This window comes from Erinaceus europaeus, chromosome 13 (genome assembly GCF_950295315.1).
Source record: "Erinaceus europaeus chromosome 13, mEriEur2.1, whole genome shotgun sequence".
Taxonomy (NCBI): Eukaryota; Metazoa; Chordata; class Mammalia; order Eulipotyphla; family Erinaceidae; genus Erinaceus; species Erinaceus europaeus.
Window position 1 is genome coordinate 10,470,569 of NC_080174.1, and position 21,522 is coordinate 10,492,090.

General features: G+C 42.8%; 2 protein-coding genes across 9 annotated transcripts in view; both read left to right on the forward strand.

The window, feature by feature from the left end:
* The window catches only part of MTRF1L (mitochondrial translation release factor 1 like), a 9,932-nt gene extending 3,859 nt beyond the window's left edge, over positions 1-6,073 (forward strand). For 2 of the 7 annotated variants that reach the window (XM_007516106.3, XM_016185389.2), the window contains 5 exons: positions 1-111; positions 523-686; positions 1,947-2,064; positions 4,177-4,313; positions 5,417-6,073. The exon at positions 1-111 is cut by the window's left edge. In XM_007516106.3, coding sequence (XP_007516168.1) covers positions 1-111; positions 523-686; positions 1,947-2,064; positions 4,177-4,313; positions 5,417-5,617 — 731 coding nt within the window. In that variant the 3' untranslated portion in view covers positions 5,618-6,073. Of the gene's footprint in view, positions 112-522; positions 687-1,946; positions 2,099-4,176; positions 4,314-5,416 lie in introns of those variants that run through there. The other 5 variants (XR_009553625.1, XM_060205311.1, XR_009553628.1 and 2 more) reach the window with 5 other exon arrangements.
* A 5,213-nt stretch (positions 6,074-11,286) lies between these two features.
* On the forward strand, positions 11,287-20,802 carry FBXO5 (F-box protein 5). 2 transcript variants are annotated; one of them, XM_007516094.3, is made up of 5 exons: positions 11,287-11,999; positions 16,189-16,891; positions 17,540-17,630; positions 19,098-19,280; positions 19,989-20,802. In XM_007516094.3, the coding sequence occupies exons 1-5, from the start codon at positions 11,888-11,890 to the stop codon at positions 20,238-20,240; spliced, it is 1,341 nt and encodes a 446-aa protein (XP_007516156.1). In that variant the 5' UTR covers positions 11,287-11,887; the 3' UTR covers positions 20,241-20,802. The 2 variants fall into 2 exon arrangements, with proteins under 2 accessions (XP_007516156.1, XP_060061296.1); XM_060205313.1 differs by having other exon boundaries at positions 11,287-11,514.
* Positions 20,803-21,522: the final 720 nt, after the last annotated feature.

The window sequence follows — 21,522 nt, forward strand, 5'->3', positions numbered from 1 at the left end:
GGGGTCAGGAGGCAATGCTATTTACTTCAGAGATATTTAATATGTATCAGCAATATGCTTCATTTAAGAGATGGCACTTTGAAACCCTGGATTATTTTCCCAGTGAAATAGGTCAGTAAACTGTTTAATCTGTGCCGGGTAAAATGTAGTTCAATTTACCTATTTATGTCTGAGCAAAAGGCCTAGAAAGACCATGATTAGGCTTTAGAATTTGTTAGGATGCTTAAGTTTTTTCATTTGCCATTTAGTATTTTTTACATGAAATAGACCAGATTTAAAATGACCTCTAAAAGATTAATTATAGTATGATAAAAAAAAAAAAGTAGATAAATTCTGTGCGGTTGATAATTATATAAGCAGTAGTTTACATCTGAGACTTGTTAAAGTTTATCAGCACTTTATAATTCATATACATTATTTTCTAGCTCTTGTAGATATATTTCAAAATAGTAGAAATGATGGTCAATTATTTCTAAGTTCCAGAGACAACAAATGACAACTTATTTTCCCAATGCATTCCAGGTGGCCTTAGACATGCATCTGCCAGCATTGGAGGTTCAGGGGCCTACAGGCTCATGAGATTTGAAGGCGGTGTACACAGAGTACAGAGAGTGCCCAAGACAGAGAAACAAGGCCGCGTTCACACCAGCACCATGACTGTGGCAGTATTACCGCAGCCAACTGAGGTGAGGTGCAGCAGTCTGCTCTCTGAATGTGGGCCTGACACAGCACCCTCCCACTTCACTGATGTGGACTTCATCCTGTATTTTGAGTTACTTTAATAGAGAATCAGCTTATCAGTCTAAAAAGGAAGATTTTACAGTAGCTGGTAAAAAATTAAGAGCGTATAGATGACAGTCTTGCCCTGTTAAGTTTTATCTACTCTCAGCCCGGATATTATGGTATCATGGTATCATCTCTATACTATAGGAGATAAAATGTTAATTTACTTCAGGATTGAAGACTCAGCTGGCTTTTTTATTAACTTGTGCAGTGAGGTCAAAGGTTATGAAATAGCAGGAATCATGTTCTAACAAGGGTAACAACTTAATAGAGTAGCTGCTTCATAGCCCAGTCATACGAAAGTAGAAACATATTGTTAACAGTGATAATAGATATAGTTTGTTCTCAGAAAGAAAACTCTCAGCCTACCAGAAGATAATTTAATTGGAAAAGATGTTTTCTTCTGCTAAAAAGAGATAAATTACATGTGATAGGGACTGGGTGATGGCAAACTCAGTAGAGTGCACGTTACAATGTGCAATGACTTGGGTTCAAGCCCCTGGTCCCCACCTGTAGGGGGAAAGCTTCACAAGCATGAAGCAGTGCTGCAAGTGTTTCTCTTGCCCTTCTCATTTCTCGTTTCTACCTAGTAAATAAATAAAATATAGAAAAAGAAATGTATTTGACCTGTTTTTTAAAATTAAGTATGAATTATTAAAGTACAAGGAAATATAGTTTGCCTCTTAAGTACTTAAATCCTTTTTTAAAATAAGCAAAATAAGCTCTATTAATTCTTTAAGTTGCCTTTTCTTCTTTTGTTTGAAAACTGAAATAGCCCATGAAATCTCAACTTTTAAAAAATATTTGTTGTTTCTTAATCTGATAGGACATAGAGAAGTTGAAAGGGGATATGGAGATAATAGGAAGGAAGGAAGGAAGTTGCAGCACTGTTTGACCGCTTGTGAACCTTCCCCCAGCCCCTGCAGGTAGGGATTAGGGGCTTGAACCTTGGTAATAGTATACCCTTGACTGCACCACTACCCCACCACAGAACATAACTCTTTGATTCACATTTCCAGTTGCTAAGCTCATGTGATAATAATAATATACACAGGAGTCCACTTACTTAGGGCTAGAGATGGCTTTTATCTTACCTTCTGAATCTTAATGTATATGACATCCATTTAGAGTCACAAATAAATAATCTAGTCTTTTCTGCATAGATTAATCTGGTGATCAATCCTAAAGATTTGAGAATCGATACTAAGAGAGCCAGTGGAGCTGGGGGCCAGCACGTCAACACCACAGACAGTGCTGTCCGGATAGTCCACCTTCCCACAGGTACATGCTGATCTCTTCAACATAAAACACTAGGGTAAGACTCAGGTCTGAATTACTTGGTCAATTTTTCACTGAAACAAACCCTCAATTACCAGAGGAATATATACTAAGAATTGTTACAAGCTATTTGATTATTATTATTTTTTTTTAAATAATTTATTTCTTTATTGGGGAATTAATGCTGATTATTATTTTTTTAATAATTTTTAAAAATTATCTTTACTTATTTGAGACAGCCAGAAATGGGAGGGAGAGAGACCTGCAGCACACTGCTTTACCACTTGTGAAGCTTTTCCCCTGCAGGTGGGGATTGGGCGGGGGCTTGAACGGGGTGCTTGCACATTGTAATATGTGCACTCAACCTGGTGCGCCACCACCCGGCCCCCCGAGCTATTTGATTTAGAATTCTTAGCTAAAAACTCCCATGATAATTGCAAACCCAAGAAGAGGGAATCTATGTCTAAGAAATGAACTTATTAATAATGCTAAAGAAAAGGTCTGATTACTTTTTCCAGACAACTTTCTAAAGTTAATTTTTATTTATACTACTGCTGGAAGAGTTCTCAAAGTAAAGTAATTATCATGGGTTGTTCTTTATCAGAAAATGTTCTCAGTCACTAGTTTTAGCCCACTTTGGAGGATAGGTATGCAGTCCTTTGAATAAATGAAAGGTTGGATTTACTACCCAGAAACAATGCTTGCCTTGTATGCCAAGTCTTAACAGGTGATTTTAGAAGATTCTCTCCCCATTAAATTCCACCATAGAACTTCAGGGCTTGAGTGGAGTTGAGACAGGAGCAGTACCTAGAGTCTTGTTAAGCCATCAGCAGATATTATCAGGTAAAGCTGTGTTTTACAAGTTTTACTGTGGAGATGCACTTACGATGAAGAACATGCATAGCAAGCCTTAGTTACTTAGAAAATAATACCAGGATCTCTTTGTTAAGTAGGTGGAATGCCCACTCATCAGTAGTGATTGGTGGTAGTGCTGGACTGATGGGCTTTATTCTATTTCAGTGAGGAAACTGTTAAATATGCCATCCTGTGTAATGCATCCTGTGCATGAAAGAACAGAAAAAAATGGAGGGGGGTGGAAGCAGGTGACTCGGCAGTATCACCAGTGCACAGGAGCTGGGCTCATTCCCTGCCACCACAAAGGGAAAAAATGGGGGGACCCTCTCAGAAATATTCATGAATTTTATATTTTTGTTTTTCCCTTTTTTTAAATTTATTTTCTTTATTTGTTGGATAGAGACAGCCAGAAATTGAGAGGGAGAGAGACAAAGAGACACCTGCAGCCCTGTTTCACCACTTGTGAAGCTTTCCCCCTGCAGGTGGGGACCACGGGCTCAAGCCAGGACCCTTGGTGCACTGGAACAGGTGTGCTCAACAAGGCGCGCCAACCACCCGGCTCCTCTTTTCTTTCTTTTTAACCAGAGCCCTGAGCAGCTCGGCTTTATGGTGGTGCAAAGGACTGAATCTGGGACTTTGGAGCCTCAGACATGAGTCTCTTTACATAACCATTATGCTGTCTACCCCCACCCTTTCATATTTTTGTTTCTATGAGTAGCCATCACTTTACACTTTAAAAAATGATGGCTAAAGGGAATCGGGCAGTAGCACAGCGGGTTAAGCTCACTTGGCACAAAGCACAAGGACCGGCTTAAGGATCCTGGTTCGAGCCCCTGGCTTCCCATCTGCAGGGGAGTCATTTCACAAGCGGTGAAGCAGGTCTGCAGGTGTCTGTCTTTCTCTTTCCTTCTCTGTCATCCTCTCCTCCCTCCATTTCTCTCTGTCTTATCCAACAACGACATCAATAACCACAATAAGAAGGGCAACAAAAGGGAATAAATATCTGACAAAGGCAACAAAAAGGAATAAATAAATATTTTTAAAAATCATGGCTGGTATTGTGGGAAAACAATTATTGTTTAATATATTTTCCTTTTATGTGAAAATATTTCCCTCAAGTTAGTCATAAGTTTCCTCTTATATTAGAGTTGATTTTCTTTTTCCTCCATTAAGGAAGAAGGATGAGCAGGAGAAAGATTGTTCCTTGATACTAAGAAGATGTTTCTATTAAAACTCTTTAATTCTCATAACACTATGCAGGTATTGTTTCCGAATGCCAACAAGAGAGATCTCAACTGAAAAACAGAGAGATGGCTATGAAAAAGTTACGTGCAAGACTATACAGCATGCAGCTGGAAGAAGAAACAAGTAAAAGATACCAGGCTAGAAAGATTCAGGTAAAGCCTTATGTTAAGATGGTTTTGCCAGCAAACGTGTCATTATCAAGTGGTACAGCCATCTCCCAGTTTCAGATTAATAAGCCAAGTGTAGTTAGTTCTACAGTCACCTTGCACCTCTGTGCTGTTCTCCATGTTCACAAGTGTGTACTCGGACTTCATCTGAGTTCCTATAAAAACCATCTGCAGAATCCCCCGTACCCTTTCACTTTGAAAATTATGGGATGTTGGTGTATTGTGCCATAGTAAGAGACTCAGGTGGGGAGGGAGGGGTCAGGCAGGTCCTGGAACATGATGGCAGAGGAGGACCTAGAGGGGGGTGTATTATTATGTGGAAAACGGAAATGTTATGCGTGTACAAAATATTGTATTTTACTGTCAACTGTAAACCAGTCATCCCCCAATAAATTTAAAAAAATAAAATAAAATTATGGGATAAAGTTGGAAAGCAAACAAGTTATTTTCTTCCCAACTGATAACTAACTGCAGTGCTTTTAATTCTTCACTGTAGGAACTCCACGATCGTGTCCTTGCTAAGGATGAGTAGGTTAATTCAGAGATCACCTATGTAGCTACCGTCTGAATGTTAGCCACGTGCCTTGCTGCCCGTACACATAGCAGCCCTTTCACATAGCTTGCCTGGGGGTGCTGGGTGGAGGCTAGAGTTGAAATGGAACACTGGGATTGCAGCTGAAGATTCGAACACAGTCTGACTTTACAGCCCTTGTTCTCTTTTTTCTCTGTCAGCCTCTTGATCTTTTAAGGATGCAATACCCCCCCCCCCCATGGCCACCAGTACTGTTTCTGGTGCTTGGTACAGGCAGGATTCCAGCATTCCTTGTGGGCATTTTCTTTTTTCATAGTGTGAGACGCTTGGGGTAGGGAGGGGATGGGACTGAATGTGATCCATGAGTGAGGAGAGGCTTCAGTGGGGCTTGACCCCAGGCCCCATGCATTGTAAGTATGTGTACTCTACTGGGTGAGCTATACCAGGCCTCTGTTCCTTACATTCTTTCAAATGATAAACCAATAGCTTAATCTCCAGTTCATCACATATGTAGGCTTAGTGGCTAACTGTTTTCTCTCTTATCTTTTAAATACAGATTGGAACTAAAGGAAGGTCAGAAAAAATAAGGACATACAATTATCCACAAAACAGGATCACAGATCACAGGATAAACAAATCATTTCATCATCTTGAAACTTTTATGCACGGAGAGGATCTACTGGAAGAACTTATGCAGTCACTGAAAGACTATGCGGATTATGAATCTTTAATAGAAAGCATTTCTTCTCAAAATTAGCTTATTACTAAAGACCTTTCATGGCTTCTGAAAATTTTGTGGCAAGTCAAATTATTTCTTTAAAACAACATGAGTCAGTAGCCCAGGAAGTGGGCAGTGAATAAAACACTGTACTCTCGAGGGTGCGGCCCCATGTTTGACCCCGGGTGTGTAAGAGTGCTGCTCTGGCTCTCTTTCTCTAACAAAAGTAAAAACCGAGTTACTACTATTGGAATATGCATGCTTTTAGGATGTAGACCATTGGGCAAATCACCGTTATCAGTACAAAAACTGAAGACTCTTCTGACTGTGTTGTAAATTCTGAACTCTACAGAAAGGAAAATAGTCCTTTATTAGGTAAAATAAAAGGTTTAATTCTACTATGAAAAACACCAAGCAAAAATAAAAGAACCACGGTAAGACTTGCATTACTTAAACTCCAGCCCAGCACAGAAACAATAAAAACCTGAACTGGAATGTCGGTGTCAGAATTCTTAACTGAAAATGGGATCAGCTATTAAAGTGGACCTACAGCCTTTAAAGTTTCTGGGTTACACGAAGGCAGTGCTGGTCTGTAGTCGGGGTGGGATCTTCTGAGAGCTAAACTCGGGAATGACAAGAAGCCTCCAAACCAGGTGTCAACATAAGCATCAGACTGCTTGTGTCTCAGTGTCTGCAGGTCTAAGGCTCAGGTCCTCATACAAAAATTCTTTCTCCTTCATACCCAGCTGACAAAGCTGCTTCAGTTAAGGAATAATGTTTATAGGTCTAGCTCAGACACACAGAGTAAGGCTAGAACTGGTAACCAGCACAAAACACGACCTAGTTTAATAGCAGATTTGCTCACTATTAGAAGTTACAGATAGCCTTCCTTTTTACCCTTAATTTTTTTAAAAAAAGATTATTATTTTTAATGTTTTATTTTTTACCAGAGCACTACTCAGCTCTGGCTTTATGGTGGTGCAGGGGATTGAACCTGAGAATTTGGAGCCTCATGGGAGTCGGGCTGTAGCGCAGCGGGTTAAGCGCAGGTGGCGCAAAGCACAAGGACCGGCATAAGGATCCCGGTTCGAACCCCGCCTCCCCACCTGCAGGGGAGTCGCTTCACAGGTGGTGAAGCAGGTCTGCAGGTGTCTATCTTTCTCTCCTCCTCTGTCTTCCCCTCCTCTCTCCATTTCTCTCTGTCCTATCCAACAACGACAACAACAATAATAACTACAACAATAAAACAAGGGCAACAAAAGGGAATAAATATTAAAAAAAAAATTGGAGCCTCAGGTATGAGTCTCTTTGCATATCCCAGCCCAAGATTTATTTGAAAGGTAGGAGGAGAGGGGATCGAACTGGGGACCTCATACTTGAGTGTCTAGTGCTTTATCCACTGTGCCACCTCCCAGACCACTCCCTTAAATCTTTATTGACTTCAAAACAAAAAAAAAGTTTTTTTAGTTATCTTTACTGGATAGAGACAGCCAGAAATTGAGAGAGAAGGAGCTGATGGAGAGAGAGAGAGACCAACACCTGCAGCACTGCTTCATCACTCCCAAAGATTTTCTCCCTGGGGGTGGGGGTGGGGCGCTAGGGACAGACACTACAGGGCCTGAACCTGGGTCCTTGCACTCATCCAAGCACAGCGCCACCCAGCCCCAGGCTATCATTTAAAAATGATAATTACATGCCTGTCCCACATCAAGTATCTTTAAATGCCCAATTCAGATACCTATAATCCTTACATATATGAACACTAGTATCAAGACAAAGATCCACTTAAGCAGGGAATTTGGTTATATTGCTTAAATCTTAAAAATTTCTAGCTGGAACATTCCTGCCAACTCTCCCCTCCCTTCACTGTCATGGCTTTCCATTGAATTTGCATTTGAGATCAAGCTATTATGTTGTCATTTAACTTGTTCCATAAGAGTTCTTCTGAAAACTGGAATTTAAATTTTAGACCTGACAGCTTTACAGCCTTTCTTACTCCTACAACTTGAGCACTTTTGTCATTTAAATTAAGCTAGATTTCAATGCTGAATTTCTCCTAAAAACTCAGATGAGACAAGTCAATTCACCTTTATGGACTGGAAGCATTTATTCTTGAAAGTAAATTTACGAATAAATTGTGACAACCTGTTTAGCTTTTTTTTTTTTTTTTCTTTCTGCCATTTGATTAAAAAGATAGCCCTGGGCAAAAGGAAATGGCAAGAGGGCCTGGCTGTCAGCCTCGACCCTCCCCCCACCACATGGTGGCACTCACTGCACAGGGGAAGCTTCCTGAGGGGTGAAACAAACAGTTCTTTGCTGGCTCTCCCTATCTTCCCCTTACCCCCTATTCTGTCATTTCTTTTTTGAAGGGGGGTAGTGAGTAGTCATTCAGAGGCAGTAAAATCCTACAGCTATGTCCTGATGGAAAATGTTCTTTTTACCAGGAGAATGGTGGTTAGGAATATCTTTTCAGATCTGAGATAACAGATGCCAGAGGACTAGGGCCTGACAGAGGAAAACACCCAGGAATGCTTGCTTGAGGCCGCACAGACCTTGGTATTGAGAGTAAGAGTAAGTGTGCTCTCGGTAAGCAGGAGACACCACGGTATGTATGCTCCTTCTCTGCAAGAAGTTTATTTAATATATATATTAAATATATTAAAGTCATTTTTCTGATGAATTAAGAAAACTTAACTTTGGGTGATGTTTGATGACATACAAAATACTTCCTCCATGACTTCTTGAATACTTCAGAGCTGCAAGAAGGAGCTGCTTAATGAATAAGGGACTTTTTTTTTCTGTATGTCATGTACCTGTCAACAAAACCAAGAAGGTCTGGCTCATACTGAGGTGCAGAAAATGTCTATGCATCTATTGGAATCTAGTAAAAGTCAGAACGGTCACAAGTTTCTCACTAAATTTTTTTTTTTCTTTGTAAAATAGCTCACTTAAATGAACAGGTGATCATTAGTCTACTGAACAAATGCCAATTTATAATATCAATATAGCCATAATTATATAGAAGGAAATATTTCCTCATAATAAAGGCTCAAGCAGTTAAAATGAACTCTAACCCAATTATCTGAAAGGCAGGCAAACTATTCAGGTATCCAGGAAAACATGACTGGCGTTATGTATTACCTTCTATTACCATAGTAAATCTGATTTTTCTAAAATATCCCTTATTCTTCTGAAAAACGAACTACTAACTAATACATTTTAAGCAGTGTGCTCAATTATTATAGCAGTCCACCTCCACTCAAATTTTGTGTATTTGTCTGCAACAGAAAATAAAAATACTGTTAAGACTGTAAGGCTAACATTTATAGTGCACCGAGTAGATAAACCACTACTTCAGCTTTAACATTCACTCTACAATCATTCCCTGGTCAAAACTGCTCTGGACTACAATCCACCACAACCAGAAGAAAACTAGTCTACAAATAAATGTATAAAGTTCTACAGGACCTGACTTTTACCTCTTCTCTTCCACTTTTCCTTGTTCTATGTTAGACTTCCTCCCAGTCCAAGGAACAAGTCAAAACACTTACAGACTCTACCTTGTACAACTTGTGCAGTCTTTGGCCAGAGTTCAACATTCAGAATTTGACCCTAAGCCTCAGAAACCCTTCTTGTTGCCTGGGAGATTGCTCAGCAGACCCTAAGACCTCCATGCATAAGGCCCAATGTTCAATTCCTCAGTGCAACACCTTCATATGCCACAGCAGAGCAGAGCTCTAGTTAAAAAAAAGAAAGGGGGGAGTGTCGGGGGATAAGGCAGTGGCTTAAGCGCATGTGGCCCGAAGCGCAAGGACCAGCTGAAGGATCCCGGTTCAAGCCCCTGGCTCCCCACCTGCAGGGGAGTCGTTTTACAGGCGGTGAAGCAGGTCTGCAGGTGTCTATCTTTCTCTCCCCCTCTCTGTCTTCCCCTCCTCTCTCCATTTCACTCTGTCCTACCCAACAATGACATCAATCACAGCGATAATAATAACCACAATGGGAAAACAACCAGGGTAACAAAAGGGAAAAAATGGCCTCCAGGAGCAGTGGATTCCTGGTGCAGGAACCAAGCCCTGGCAATAACCCTGGAAGCAAAAAAAAATTGAAAAAAAAAAATTTAAAAAGGGGTGTGTGTGGTAGCGCACCTGGTTGAGCGCACATGTCAAGGACCCGGGTTCAAGCCCCCAGACCCCACCTGCAGGGGGAAAGCTTTGTGAGTGATGAAGCAGGGCTGCAGGTGTCTCTCTCCCTCTCTATCCCCCCCTTCCTCTTAACTTCTGGCTGTCTCTATCCAATAAATAAAGATAACTTAAAAAAAAATCTTAACCCATGTTTCCAATGCCAAATCTCTACCCCAACTGTAAACTCCCCCTCTTCCCTTTACTGAAATTATTTATTGCTGACTACTTCCTCTTAGTGAGAATCTTAACTCAGCATCCTGAAATATCAAAATAAATGTGAAACACTTCCTAAACTAATAATCACAAATTTACAGAAATGGGAGCCACCTAGCACAAGCAGAATTTTGCTTGTGCCTCATACTGGGCATGCCATCTATTTAAACGAGCATTTACTTGAATAAGGCCGGCACTAACTTTACTCTTTTCAGAACTTCCATTCCATTGATCCAAAGTTGAATCCAGGAAATGAACAGTTTGGGGGGGTAGGGCGGTAGCGCAACGGTTAAGTGCACATAGGGCATGGCGGGGCATGGCGGGAAGCACAAGGACGCGGGTAAGGATCCCGGTTCCAGCCCCCGGCTCCCCACCTGCAGGGGAGTCGCTTCAAAGGCGGTGAAGCAGGTCTGCAGGTGTCTGTCTTTCTCTACTGTCTTCCCCTCCTCTCCATTTCTCTCTGTCCTATCCAACAGCGAAGACATTAATAACAACTACAACAAGGGCCACAAAAGGGGGGTGGAACAGTTTGCATATAAACCCATTAAAAAGTATAGAAATCTGCGTGACTAATAAGAAAGCAGAACTGAATCAGACAGAGATAGCTCACCTGGTAGGAGGGTAAGGGATTGTCTTGCCTTACTTATTGCCAAAGACCCAAATTGCAACCCAGACCCCAAATGGAATTGGCAAAGCACCTGAGGAAGTTCTGGTGGTGTAGTGTCACTCTGTGGGGATGCAAAAAAGCAGCCTGGGAGCAGTGAACTCATGCACGTCAGAGACCTAGCTACAAATAACAAAATTTGCCAAAAGTCTGGTTGATACTTCCAACGATCTTGCCATTGCTATATAGAAAACTTAGCCAGCAGCATCCAGAACCCAAAAAGTGAGGACTGAAACTCCAGGTTAAAATTAAATCCATTAATTTAGACTGGCGCAATATTGCTGTCCATTTATTTTGACTTTCTGGAAAGGGAATCCCCCCACCCCCCGCGTGTCAGGTTGTATAAAATCAGCATCTTGCTAAGCCTTGATGGCTGTGCTGGGGCTGCAAATACAAATAAATGCATGGGTGAGAAAAAGGGACCGCTGCACCCCGCCCCCCGCAGGAAGGGCCCCAAGGGTTTGGCCCCCCGCCCTCTCCACTTCCCTCTGCTCCGGGAAACGCGGGGTCTTCAGCGCGCAGGCGCCAACCCGCCAACTCCAAGGTTCCTCGCGCGCCCGCCGCGCCTGCGCAGGAGTGCGGCCGCGGGGAGGGGCGAGAGGCGGAGAACGAGAAGAGAGCGCCGAAATCCTAGAGAGGCGGGCTCCGGAGAACTTGGGGGGTGGGCTCATCTTCCGGAAAGGCCAAGTTCCCGCTCTCCAGAGCTCAACTCTCACCAGACTCCCGCTTGCGAGATGATCGGAGGAAGCTGGCAGCCTTCAGGGCTCGCCGGAGCTCTGCAGACCGAAACCCGAGCTGCCGTTAGGATGAGATTAGAAGTTGGGGGAGGCCGAGCTCCTGGACGGCAGAGGAGAAGTTGGCGGGTTCGCGCAGGCGTGGTAGGTTCCCTCCACCTGCTGTAGGTCCCCGCGCTTCTTAGCCACGCCCCCAGGCCACGCCCCCAGGGCCTGCAGCATCTTTAGGGACGGGCTGTGTCCGTCAGAGGAGAGGGAGGTGTGGCTTCCCGCTGGGTACCGCCCCTCGAGCTTCCTATTGGTCGCGAGGGAGACATCCCCAGTTCGCCACCTTCCCATTGGATCGCGTGTGAGAGCGGCGCACCCCATTGGGCCGGGCTGATTTGGGCACTAAATTCAAAGATTTTAAAAGTCCCAGCTGGCGCCTTTTGAAAGAGAGCGCTGTGCCGCCGGCGGTCGTTCTCCCTAGCGGCGGTGTCCGCCTCCCTCACCTGAGGCGGCCTCCAGGACCCCGGGCATGAGCCGGCGCCCCTGCTGCGCCTCCCCACGGCTCCCTGCTTGCCCCTGCTCACACCGCCGCTGCCCTAGTGCCCTGACAGCCAGCGAGCCCTCTCGACCCTCGGACCCGGGTGAGTCGGGGGGCGCGTGGTCCAGGATGGGGTGACCGGGCCAGAACCGAGCCCTCGTGGGTGCAAAATCCCAGCTGAGCCTGGGGTGTGGGAGATAGGTGGATGGTGGGTGCATGGATGGGTAGGGGCAGGGAGGGGCGATGGGTCCGAGATGGGGGCTGCGGACCGGAGCCGGGCCTGGAGGGGGGCGCGAGCCTGGCTGCACGCGAGCCGGGTGCAGGACTCGGGAGCTGGCAAGCTGGGGAGTCGGGAAGGCGCCAGGTGGGGTGGGCGGGGGCAGGGCAGATGCACTCGGGGGTGAGGGTTGGGGTGGGGGTCCGGGGTAAATTGCAATCCCCGGGTACCCCCTGCTCATCAGGCCAATCCGCCTCCCCCAGCTCCAGGGCAGTGGCAAAAGTGGGGTGTCCCGGTGCACCCGCAGCTTCCAGCTAGGTCTACGTGTCCCCACCTGGCTGGAATGGGCGCCAAAGAGCCCCCTCGCCCCCGCCCCCACTCCTGGGGGCTCTGACCCGCAGTTGCCGGCGTCTGGCCAGGTGCCCTCCAAGCACCCTGAACCCCCCCTGTTGAGCCGTGCCCTGCACCCCCCAGGTGGGATGAAAGGTTCTCCCCCACCCACCCCACCCCCGCGACTCTTCCCCGCCCGCATCAGCCTGGTGTGCGCGGGAGATCAGGCTCGGATCTCCCGCCTCCGGAGCGGCCCGCGCCCAGAGGGGCTCCCGCCTACTTTTAGGGACCCCCATCTCCGCCCGTTACTCCCGCCAAATGCTGGCATCCCCCCACCTCATCCAACCTAGCTCGCTTGGAACCTTGTAAACGAAATGTTCCCCCCTTTTTTCTTTTCATTCCAACTTTTGACCCAATAACTTAATATCAAGACCCTGAAGCCAAAGGAGACGTGGGGAAATAAAGCCTTATTTTATCCAGTGTGGATTGTCTGTGTTTACTGTTTTTTTTTCTGTTGGGGGGGGGTGGAGAATCGAAGAGTTGAAGAGTTGCTTTTTTCCTCCAGCATTCCAAAGGAGCTAGACAGTCCTCCATTGCAAGACTAGGGTTAGAGTGGAAGGCGTTCAGATAAAAGAGTTTACTTTTTTAAAAAAATTATTTGCCGCTCTCTAAAGGAGATCTAAATGCACACCCCCTCCAAAAAAAAAAAAAAAACCCACATTTTTAAAAGCCAGCAGTTTGATGTTGCAACATTGAGTAATTGCTGAAAGCAGACCCATTAGGTAGAAAAGGAATCTAAGAAGACCCCAAGGAATGATGAGTTGAAATTTTTTAACAGGTTAATTTTATTTCTACAAGATCCTGTATGGTTTTAAGTTCCCCGCGAAATTTCTGAAGCTTGGTGGCTTAAGATAAGGAATTTGTAGCATCTTCGATTACACTTGTTCATTCTGTGTCTCAGAATAGTTTCTTCTTAAACAGAGTCAAAGAAATGAAATTAAAGAACGTATTGCATCCAAATGTTTGTTTTGAAAGTACACATTTCTGAAGTTTATAGCTTCATTCTTAGGTAAAGAAATTTTCTAGTCATCCTGATCCCTGGGTACAGAAAACTTCTCTTCGATACTAGAGATTGTGAGACTTAATTATTTAGCATTGAAATGGCTAAAGATTTTTAGACACTCAAGTTTCATAGGAAATTTCAAATCTATCTGGAAAGTTAAATAAGAGGTCAAATTGGACAACTAAGGAGCATACCACCTTCATGCTAGGACTGAGAATTATCTTCACAACTTCAGCTACCTTCAGGTAGAGATTGGTGTCTCCATTTTATTGGAAATAAGATGACTACAACATTCCAAGATCTCATAGCTGGTCAAAAGAATGAGCAAGAATTTTCAAATTCCTACAGTATAGTTTTGGCCAAAGACCCAAAATAACTTCTAGTATGATACAGTAGTATTCATTCATTCATTTTCCAATCTGCTTTTTCCATTTCAAGCAGGATGACCAGTGGCTGGAGCCTATCCCAGCAGATCAGGGAGTCAGGCAGGAAACAGCTCTGGACAGGAAGCCATTCCATGCAGGACACACTTGCACCCTCCCATATGGGTACAATTTGGATGCAGGAGCTACTCTTTGAGATATGAGACAGCCATGTGTCCTGTGAAGACCCACACAGACATGGGGAGCACATGTGACCTCCTCACATCATAGCACCCCAGGCCAGGCCTGGGTAGTTCATCCATGATCTAGTAACAAGGTTAAGTGAGAGGATGTTCATTCAAGGATAAAAAGGTATGACATACAAAAGGTATGAGAAATAGCCTCTTGACTAGGCTACACGTGACTTAAACTCTGATATACATTTAATCCCCCTTTCTCACCCCTACTTTCTGAATGAGAAGGCTGAGCTAGTCAGTTTCCCCAGCTCAGCAAATGGTGTTTCTTCTGCCTCACATGCTCTCACCTTACACCCTGGAATAATTTCTACTCCACTTCCATCACCTGCATCTCTATTCAGACTTCTTCCTTCTAGTCACGGAAACAGAAACTTGTGTCTTTGTAAAGTGGCTTCTGGTTTGTGTATTTAACCGCACAGACATAAGTTAACTAAAGTCTGCTGAGGCCAAGACAAAATGACCTTTTGGGATTTTTCTTTTTTCACTCTTACTGGAAGAGACCCATTCACACAATAGTGCTAGAGTTAGAGATAACTTGGGGGTGGAGGCTTGATCCATTTTACATTGTAATGGCCTTGAATTTTCAGGGTAAATTTGATTTTGAGGGTCAGTCCTTGATCTGTTCAGGTTCTGACTGCTTGAACTGCGGGCTTGCATTGGTAGGAGCATCTGTCTACACAGTGGCTCTGCTACGGTGTACTTTCAATGTTGTGTTCGAAATGAAAGCAGTAAAACTAATGAACATACATTTGAAGCAGGTGGAGTCTTGACTAAATCTAGTATTCCGGATTTTCCTTCACCTCCTTAACCCCACTACCTTCAATAACAATGGGCACTTGTCCTAAAACATTGGAATATTTCTCTCCCAGAATTCTGCTCATGTTATCTTTCAGTGATGCTTAGCCTCAACTGCCCAACACGATCCTAAATCCTCAAAGCAAAAGCAGTAACTCTGTTTTTAGGAATGGGGGAGGTGTTAGTACCTTTCCTTTCCCTCAATGGGCACAATCTGCTGTTGGGAGACTTTTTCTTACTGTCCTATATTAGGGGTAGGAGCAGCTAAGAGTATCAGATGGGTAAACCCTGCAAAACATCCAACAATACACGGGACAAAGATGGGAGAAGTCCCTCTGTAGAGGTCCTTTAAATACTGTTTGCTCCATGTCTTATCTGAATTCTAAGGGAGTTAGGGCCACTTTCTTGAAGCTTGGATTTGAATCAGTGACTAAACTAGTGATCTGCACAATAGTTAGGTGGCTTAATAGACAGGGCACCATTACTTGGTTTTCCTCTGTAGACTAGTTGTTAGTAGCAGTTAAAGCTTCTTGAAACACCCTAATGGAGATGGGTGGGTGGTGCACCTGATTGAGTACATACTTACTATGTGGAAGGGCTTGGGTTCAGGCCCCTGGTGCTGCCAGTGTCTATCTCCCTCTCAGTTTTCTTTGTCTTCTATCAAGCAATTTAAAAGGAATCCACAGTGGTTCACATCACTCCTGCTGACCTTCCACTTTTACCCTTGGCTTTAATATTATTTGATTGATGGGAGTGTCATTCTTAACTTCCCAAATCTTCTGATTGGTACTTAAACCATTATTCTGCTTCTGTACTTCACCGACCATAAGGAATCTTTACATGGTAGCTAAAATAGCACCTTTTCTAATACATTATAGACAGATGAGCTTAAACCTTAGTTTATCATCCAGTTTGGTGGACAAGCCCTTAAATGATTTTCTCATCTATCAGCAATTAGAAGTTACACTCGGATAATTACTAATAGGACAATAGCTTCACGGCTAGCGCGATGTTAAGGAAATACACAAAGTCTATATTGTGTCATGCTAAGTAGGAGGCAGCTTGCCTGGTAAAGTATGTGCCTTGCCATACACAGGAGCCTGACTTCAAGCCCCGGTGTATGGCAAGCAGCATGGATGACAGACCCACACTGTGTCTTTCAGCCTCTGTATTTAGAATGGAATGAAAAAGTTGGCCTGCAGTCAGAAAGGATGTGTGGAGAGCTTGCCATTAACAAAATACATTTTTTCTTTTATATATACATATAGGTTCTAAAGAGTGTTCCAGTCTTTCTGTCAAAATGAAATGTGACAACTATAACCGTGTTCATGCTGGACTGAAACTGGTCAAGCCTGATGACAGTGGAAAACTGGATTCCCACACTCCTTCACCTTTGGAGGGTTCTTGTAAAGACTGCATTAAAAGCTTATTAGAGGTGGGATCACCCATTGTGAGCCCCAGGATTCTAGAACTGGAAGCTGAAAGCAAGCCCCTGCATAACAAGGAAAATCAGCACGTGTCACAAACATTCCATAGCTCCAATGAAATAGAAGAACTAGAGGTCAGTGGACCTTACGAAGACAGTGGCTATGCCTCACTTTCCCAGCACAGTGTCCTCAGTGAACATGAAGAGGGCAGCCTTCCCCTGGAGGAGAGTCTCCTTGACAGTCCACAGCCCCACCTGCTACAGACACAAAGCCCAGGCCCGTATCCCAACAAAAACTTCCTCCCTGCTCTTCATTTTGCAAAAGTGGTTTGCTCAACATTAAAAAAGAATGCTAAGCGGAATCCAAAAATAGACTGGGATAAATTGAAGGAATGTATACCCAGCGGAAATATTAGGCTACAAAATATAATTGGCAGGAAAATGGGCCTGGAATATGTAGATATTCTAAGTGAACTTTTTGGAAGGGGACTCAGACATCTCTTAAAAGTTATTTTGACTCAGCTCAGTGATATGGACTTAGTCAAGTAAGTACTGCTGTTTATTGGAATCCTTTTAGCTTGTGAGTGTGTGAGCTTCCTCTTTTAGGCTCAACTGTATCCATGAGGCATGTTGTCACAGTGTGACCCCCAGGATTCTGAAAACGAAAGCATAAGATTATCTCCATTAAAGTGGTTGCAATTATTTAAAAGCCTTTTCCATTCCAGGGCTCCCCAGGCTTTGGCACTGATAAAATTATGGAGACTGGAAGATAGGTCTAATTAAGTATTGACTTTACTTGCTGACTGCCTTGAGGCAGAATGAGTTTTTCTGCTTTATCTGTTACTAGAATGAGTTTTTGAAGTTACTCTGTACTGCTATCAATGTGTTCTAGAGTGCCTCACAATTTGGCTAAAACTTACCGAATAGCTAGCTAGTATGGTGCTAGGGATAAAATTATGGTCACTGTTTAAAAATGTAGAAAAATACAGCACAGTGCCTGCATGTGTCTAAGATGATTTGATGAGGAGGAATTGGAAAAAGCACAACGGGATTCCCGGGGTCCTCATTTTAACACCATTAGACCCTGATGACCAGTCTTTGAAATCACTGCTAAGAAGAACTGCTTAAGTTCTTGTACTATTAACGTTTCTGTGATATTCATCCTTGCTCAGTGTCGCTTTTGTAATTGACAGTGTATCTAAAGTCACCAAAACGTGGAAGAAGATTCTAGAAGATGATAAGGGGATACTGCAACTGTACAATAAAGCAATACAAAGAGTTGCTGTAAGTCTGTAGAGTTGATATGTTCATTTTAAAAGATATAACAGTGCTCTGTGTCATTAGTAATAGAAAATGGAGATGACAGGTCACCTGATTTTTTTTCCCCTTTTTGTCGCCCTTGTTTTACGTTTTTGTGGTTATTTTTATTATTGTTATTGATATTTTTATTATTGATACTGTCATTGATGTCATTGTTGGATAGGACAGAAGGGGAGAGTAAGATCGACACCTGCAGACCTGCTTTACCACCTGTGAAGCGACTCCCCCCCCCCCCCGCCCGCCGCAGATGGGGAATCGGGGGGCTCAAACCAGAATCCTAATGCTTAACCCACTGCGCTACTGCCCAACCCCCTAGATCACTTGATTTTTAAAAGATAATTCATAAGACATTTCAGGACTGAAGAAATAGCTCACTAGCTAGGGTGGAGCACTTTGCACTAGGCCCAGGTTTAAGCCCCAGCACCACACGGGAAGGCCACAGCATCTAGTGCTATGGTGTCTTCATTCAGAGTGAAAAGGAAATAATATGTATTATTACTATATTACATATATATATATATATTCTGCCCAGAAACAGTGAGATTGCCCATGTGCAAGGTGCAGCTCTCTGAAGAAGAAAATCATTTTAACTTTTCACTAGAACCAAAACAATTTTTCAATGAAGGTCCAAGAGATACCCAGTGGAGCTCTGGTTCAAAGGAAACCCTGGCAACATGTGGGGGTACCACACCACGGGGGAAGGTTCTAGAGCTGGTGTCACTGCTCCCTCCAGAGAAATGTGTGACACCTGACCCTGGCCCAAACAGAGATGGGATTCCACTCCCATCTTCCCCCCTCCCTCTTTGGTTTCTTGCTACAAATAAGTAAATTATCAACATGTTAAAGATGACTCAATATCAACACATAGATGTTCACCTCTAAGTTAGAGTTATATTTAGATCCAGATTTTTGGTGCTGTTTTCGAATTGTCTGACTTCAGACAGGTACTATTTCAGTTCTTAAAGTTGATCTTTGTCAATAAGCTGGTGTTATTGGAATTTTGTTTGTTTTCTTTCACCAGAGCACTGTTTAAGGTGGAGCTAGGGGCTGAACCTGGGACCTTTGGTGCCTCTGGGCATGAAAGGCTGTTTACATAACCATTGTGCTATCCTCCCAGCCCTGTGGAAGAATTTTCTTACTTGAAAGCTGTTTTGAATCTAATCTTCTAGTGCTGGTGGGGAAAATTACCTTTTATTCTGCAATAGTACTTTATAAAATCCAAACACTCTAGAGAAAGCAGAGTGCTTTCTCACTGTTTCTGGTTTCCTGTTCCTGTCCTGAGTCCTGAGTTTTAGGCGTTAAATGATTGGCTAAGTTGTATATAAGACTGTGTTTGGGTATATTGGATATAGCTGTAATATTAAGAATGCCTTATTGTTGAAAATATAGGAAAGTATTAAGTCTTATGGGAGATTTTTATTTTTTAATTAGGAAAAGAGCATTAAGGTTTCACCGCATGCTTCAACCAGAGAATACGTCATGTTTAGAACTGCACTAGCTTCTGTTCAAAAATCAGCAGTTCAGCTGCCTTCCCCAAAAGATTCTCGGACCAAGTTAGCCAATCCCGGTGATCAAAAAAGTTCTTCGTATAGTCGACACAATGAATTCTCTGAGGTAATTTATCACTAAATCTGAAAACAAGGGTCGCCTATCCTTCAGGACTTTAGACAAAGAAATAACTTTAAATTTAATTGTAGCCTAAGTAAACCTGTACAGGACTTATTGGAAGAAACACTAAGGAAATGATTTTAAAATCGCTAACTGACCATATGCTTGAAAGTCTGTCTTCACATATTGAAATATCGAGTGCCTTGGTATGGACCCAAAATGTGAGCATACCTATAGTGAAATAGGGGCTTCCATCCTAAGTGACCATGATGCAATGACTTCATATAAATTGATTCCAAAAGCATCTGCTGAGCCTCCATTGCTAGACAGGATGTAGACACCTGAAAACATGATTACTTTCGGAATCTCCCAACCTAGAATGAAAGGTGGCCATATAAACAAATGATGTATAACAAATTAGAACTGAAGTTTTCAAAAAGCCTCTGTGAGTTTTAGGAAGACATCACAGAAAGGATGAGTTAAAGTTAGGTGTTTGTGTGTGCAAATAAAACACTCATGAAGTAAAAACCTATTGGAAAGTACCAGTGGGGAAAGTCACTATAACTAGACAGAGGATACATCCCACCCATTGAAAGGCCAGCTCACTGAAGGCAGGAGCGGTCTTCTGTGACAATAAATAGTGCTTTGTGTTGGGGGAGGGCACAGAAAGAAGTACTATCCTTGTTTTACGAATCTGATGATCTTTCTCTCTAGGTTGCCAAGACTTTGAAAAAGAATGAGAGCCTCAAAGCCTGTATCCGCTGTAACTCCCCTGCAAAATACGACTGCTATTTACAACGGGCAACCTGCAGACGGGAGGGCTGCGGGTTTGATTACTGTACAAAGTGTCTGTGTAATTATCATACCACCAAAGACTGCTCAAATGGCAAGTCCCTCAAAGCAAGTTATAAAATGGGTCCTCTGCCTGGTACAAAGAGAAGCAAGAATAATCTACGTCGATTGTAATCTTTTCCTCAGATCAATGGTAACTGATTATGGAGGTTAGAAAAATGTTAGGTTTTAATGTTAAAGAATAAATGCTGTGTGATTTTCAATTTTACATCAAGTTAGGGTTTTCTTTTCCCTCAGTGGGAAAAAAAAAAGGATGCACAGCCTATTAAAGTATTTTTATAAGATGTGAAGAAAAGTTTAAAGCCCTGGCAAATGAGAAAATTTAAGTATTTAAAAAAAAAAACTTTATCTGAAATTTGTGAGTAAAAGAAAAATTAACTGAAGCCCCCCCCCCATAATTTTAAAATTAAATACAAATCTCCCTTGCCATCTTGTTAATGTTTGAGGTGTTTATCTTACCAGTTGGAATATCAACTGCCGTCTGTTAATTTAAATGTTTTGTCACTTTTCTTAAATCTCTTTCTCAATGTGTTTCGTTTCCCTTGTCTGTAGATGTTTTTTTTTAAAGATATTTTTGCACATGTATATATTTCTGTATTTTATATGTTGGTATGTCTTTCTGTATATGCACATCAAAGTAAATTTTGTTATAAATAAAATTGTTACACACAATAAATATGGGCCTCTTATTTTGAGAACCAAGTGGTGAAGCAGGGCTTCAGGTGTCTCCCTCTATATCTCCCCCATCTCTCTCAATTTCTGTCTATCCAATAATAAGATATTGAGAAAAAAAAAACACTGCTCAGCTTTGGCTTATGGTTGTGTTGGGGATTGAACCTGGAATTGGACCTAGAATCCTTAGGCATGCAAGCGTTCTGCATAACCATTCTCATGGAATTAAGTTTTTGTCAGTTCAAAATGATCATAATATATATAAGAGGTCATACAAATACAGAGAAATAACCTAAGTCCCAGATTTAAGCCTGCGAGCATTGGAACTTTGGGGAGTTCCACAAATGGAGTCATGGTGCAGTGTCTGAAACAGTGAAAAAGAAAGACTGCTAGTTATTGTAAATAATAAATAAATGAAGATAACAGTGATGGTGAAACATGAGGTTTCAGCACCATAATGGATTAAACCACCCACTGGGAGTTGGTGGATTCGTAGTGTCTGCAACTAACCTCAGTGATGAGTTGGTGGCAATAAATAAAACGCACAGAATAAAATGTTGACTTTTGGAGTTTGTGTGGAGCTGGGCACATGCATGTCTCGCCATTCCACCTGCCCCTTTCCTTAGGATGTGAGGGAGAGTCCTCTCAGGCTATAGCCCCTCCCCTATGCCAGAGTTTTAAGCCTAGGTCGCTGCAAAGTATGGCACCCTCACCAGCACACTGG

What these genes read in the sequence shown, in the direction of transcription:
- FBXO5 (XM_007516094.3), top strand. Translation starts at nt 11,888, where the DNA reads ATGAGCCGGCGCCCCTGCTGCGCCTCCCCACGGCTCCCTGCTTGCCCC. An exon ending in CTCTCGACCCTCGGACCCGG is followed by an intron (nt 12,000 to 16,188) that starts GTGAGTCGGGGG and finishes ATATACATATAG; the next exon opens with GTTCTAAAGAGTGTTCCAGT. An exon ending in GACACAATGAATTCTCTGAG is followed by an intron (nt 19,281 to 19,988) that starts GTAATTTATCAC and finishes CTTTCTCTCTAG; the next exon opens with GTTGCCAAGACTTTGAAAAA.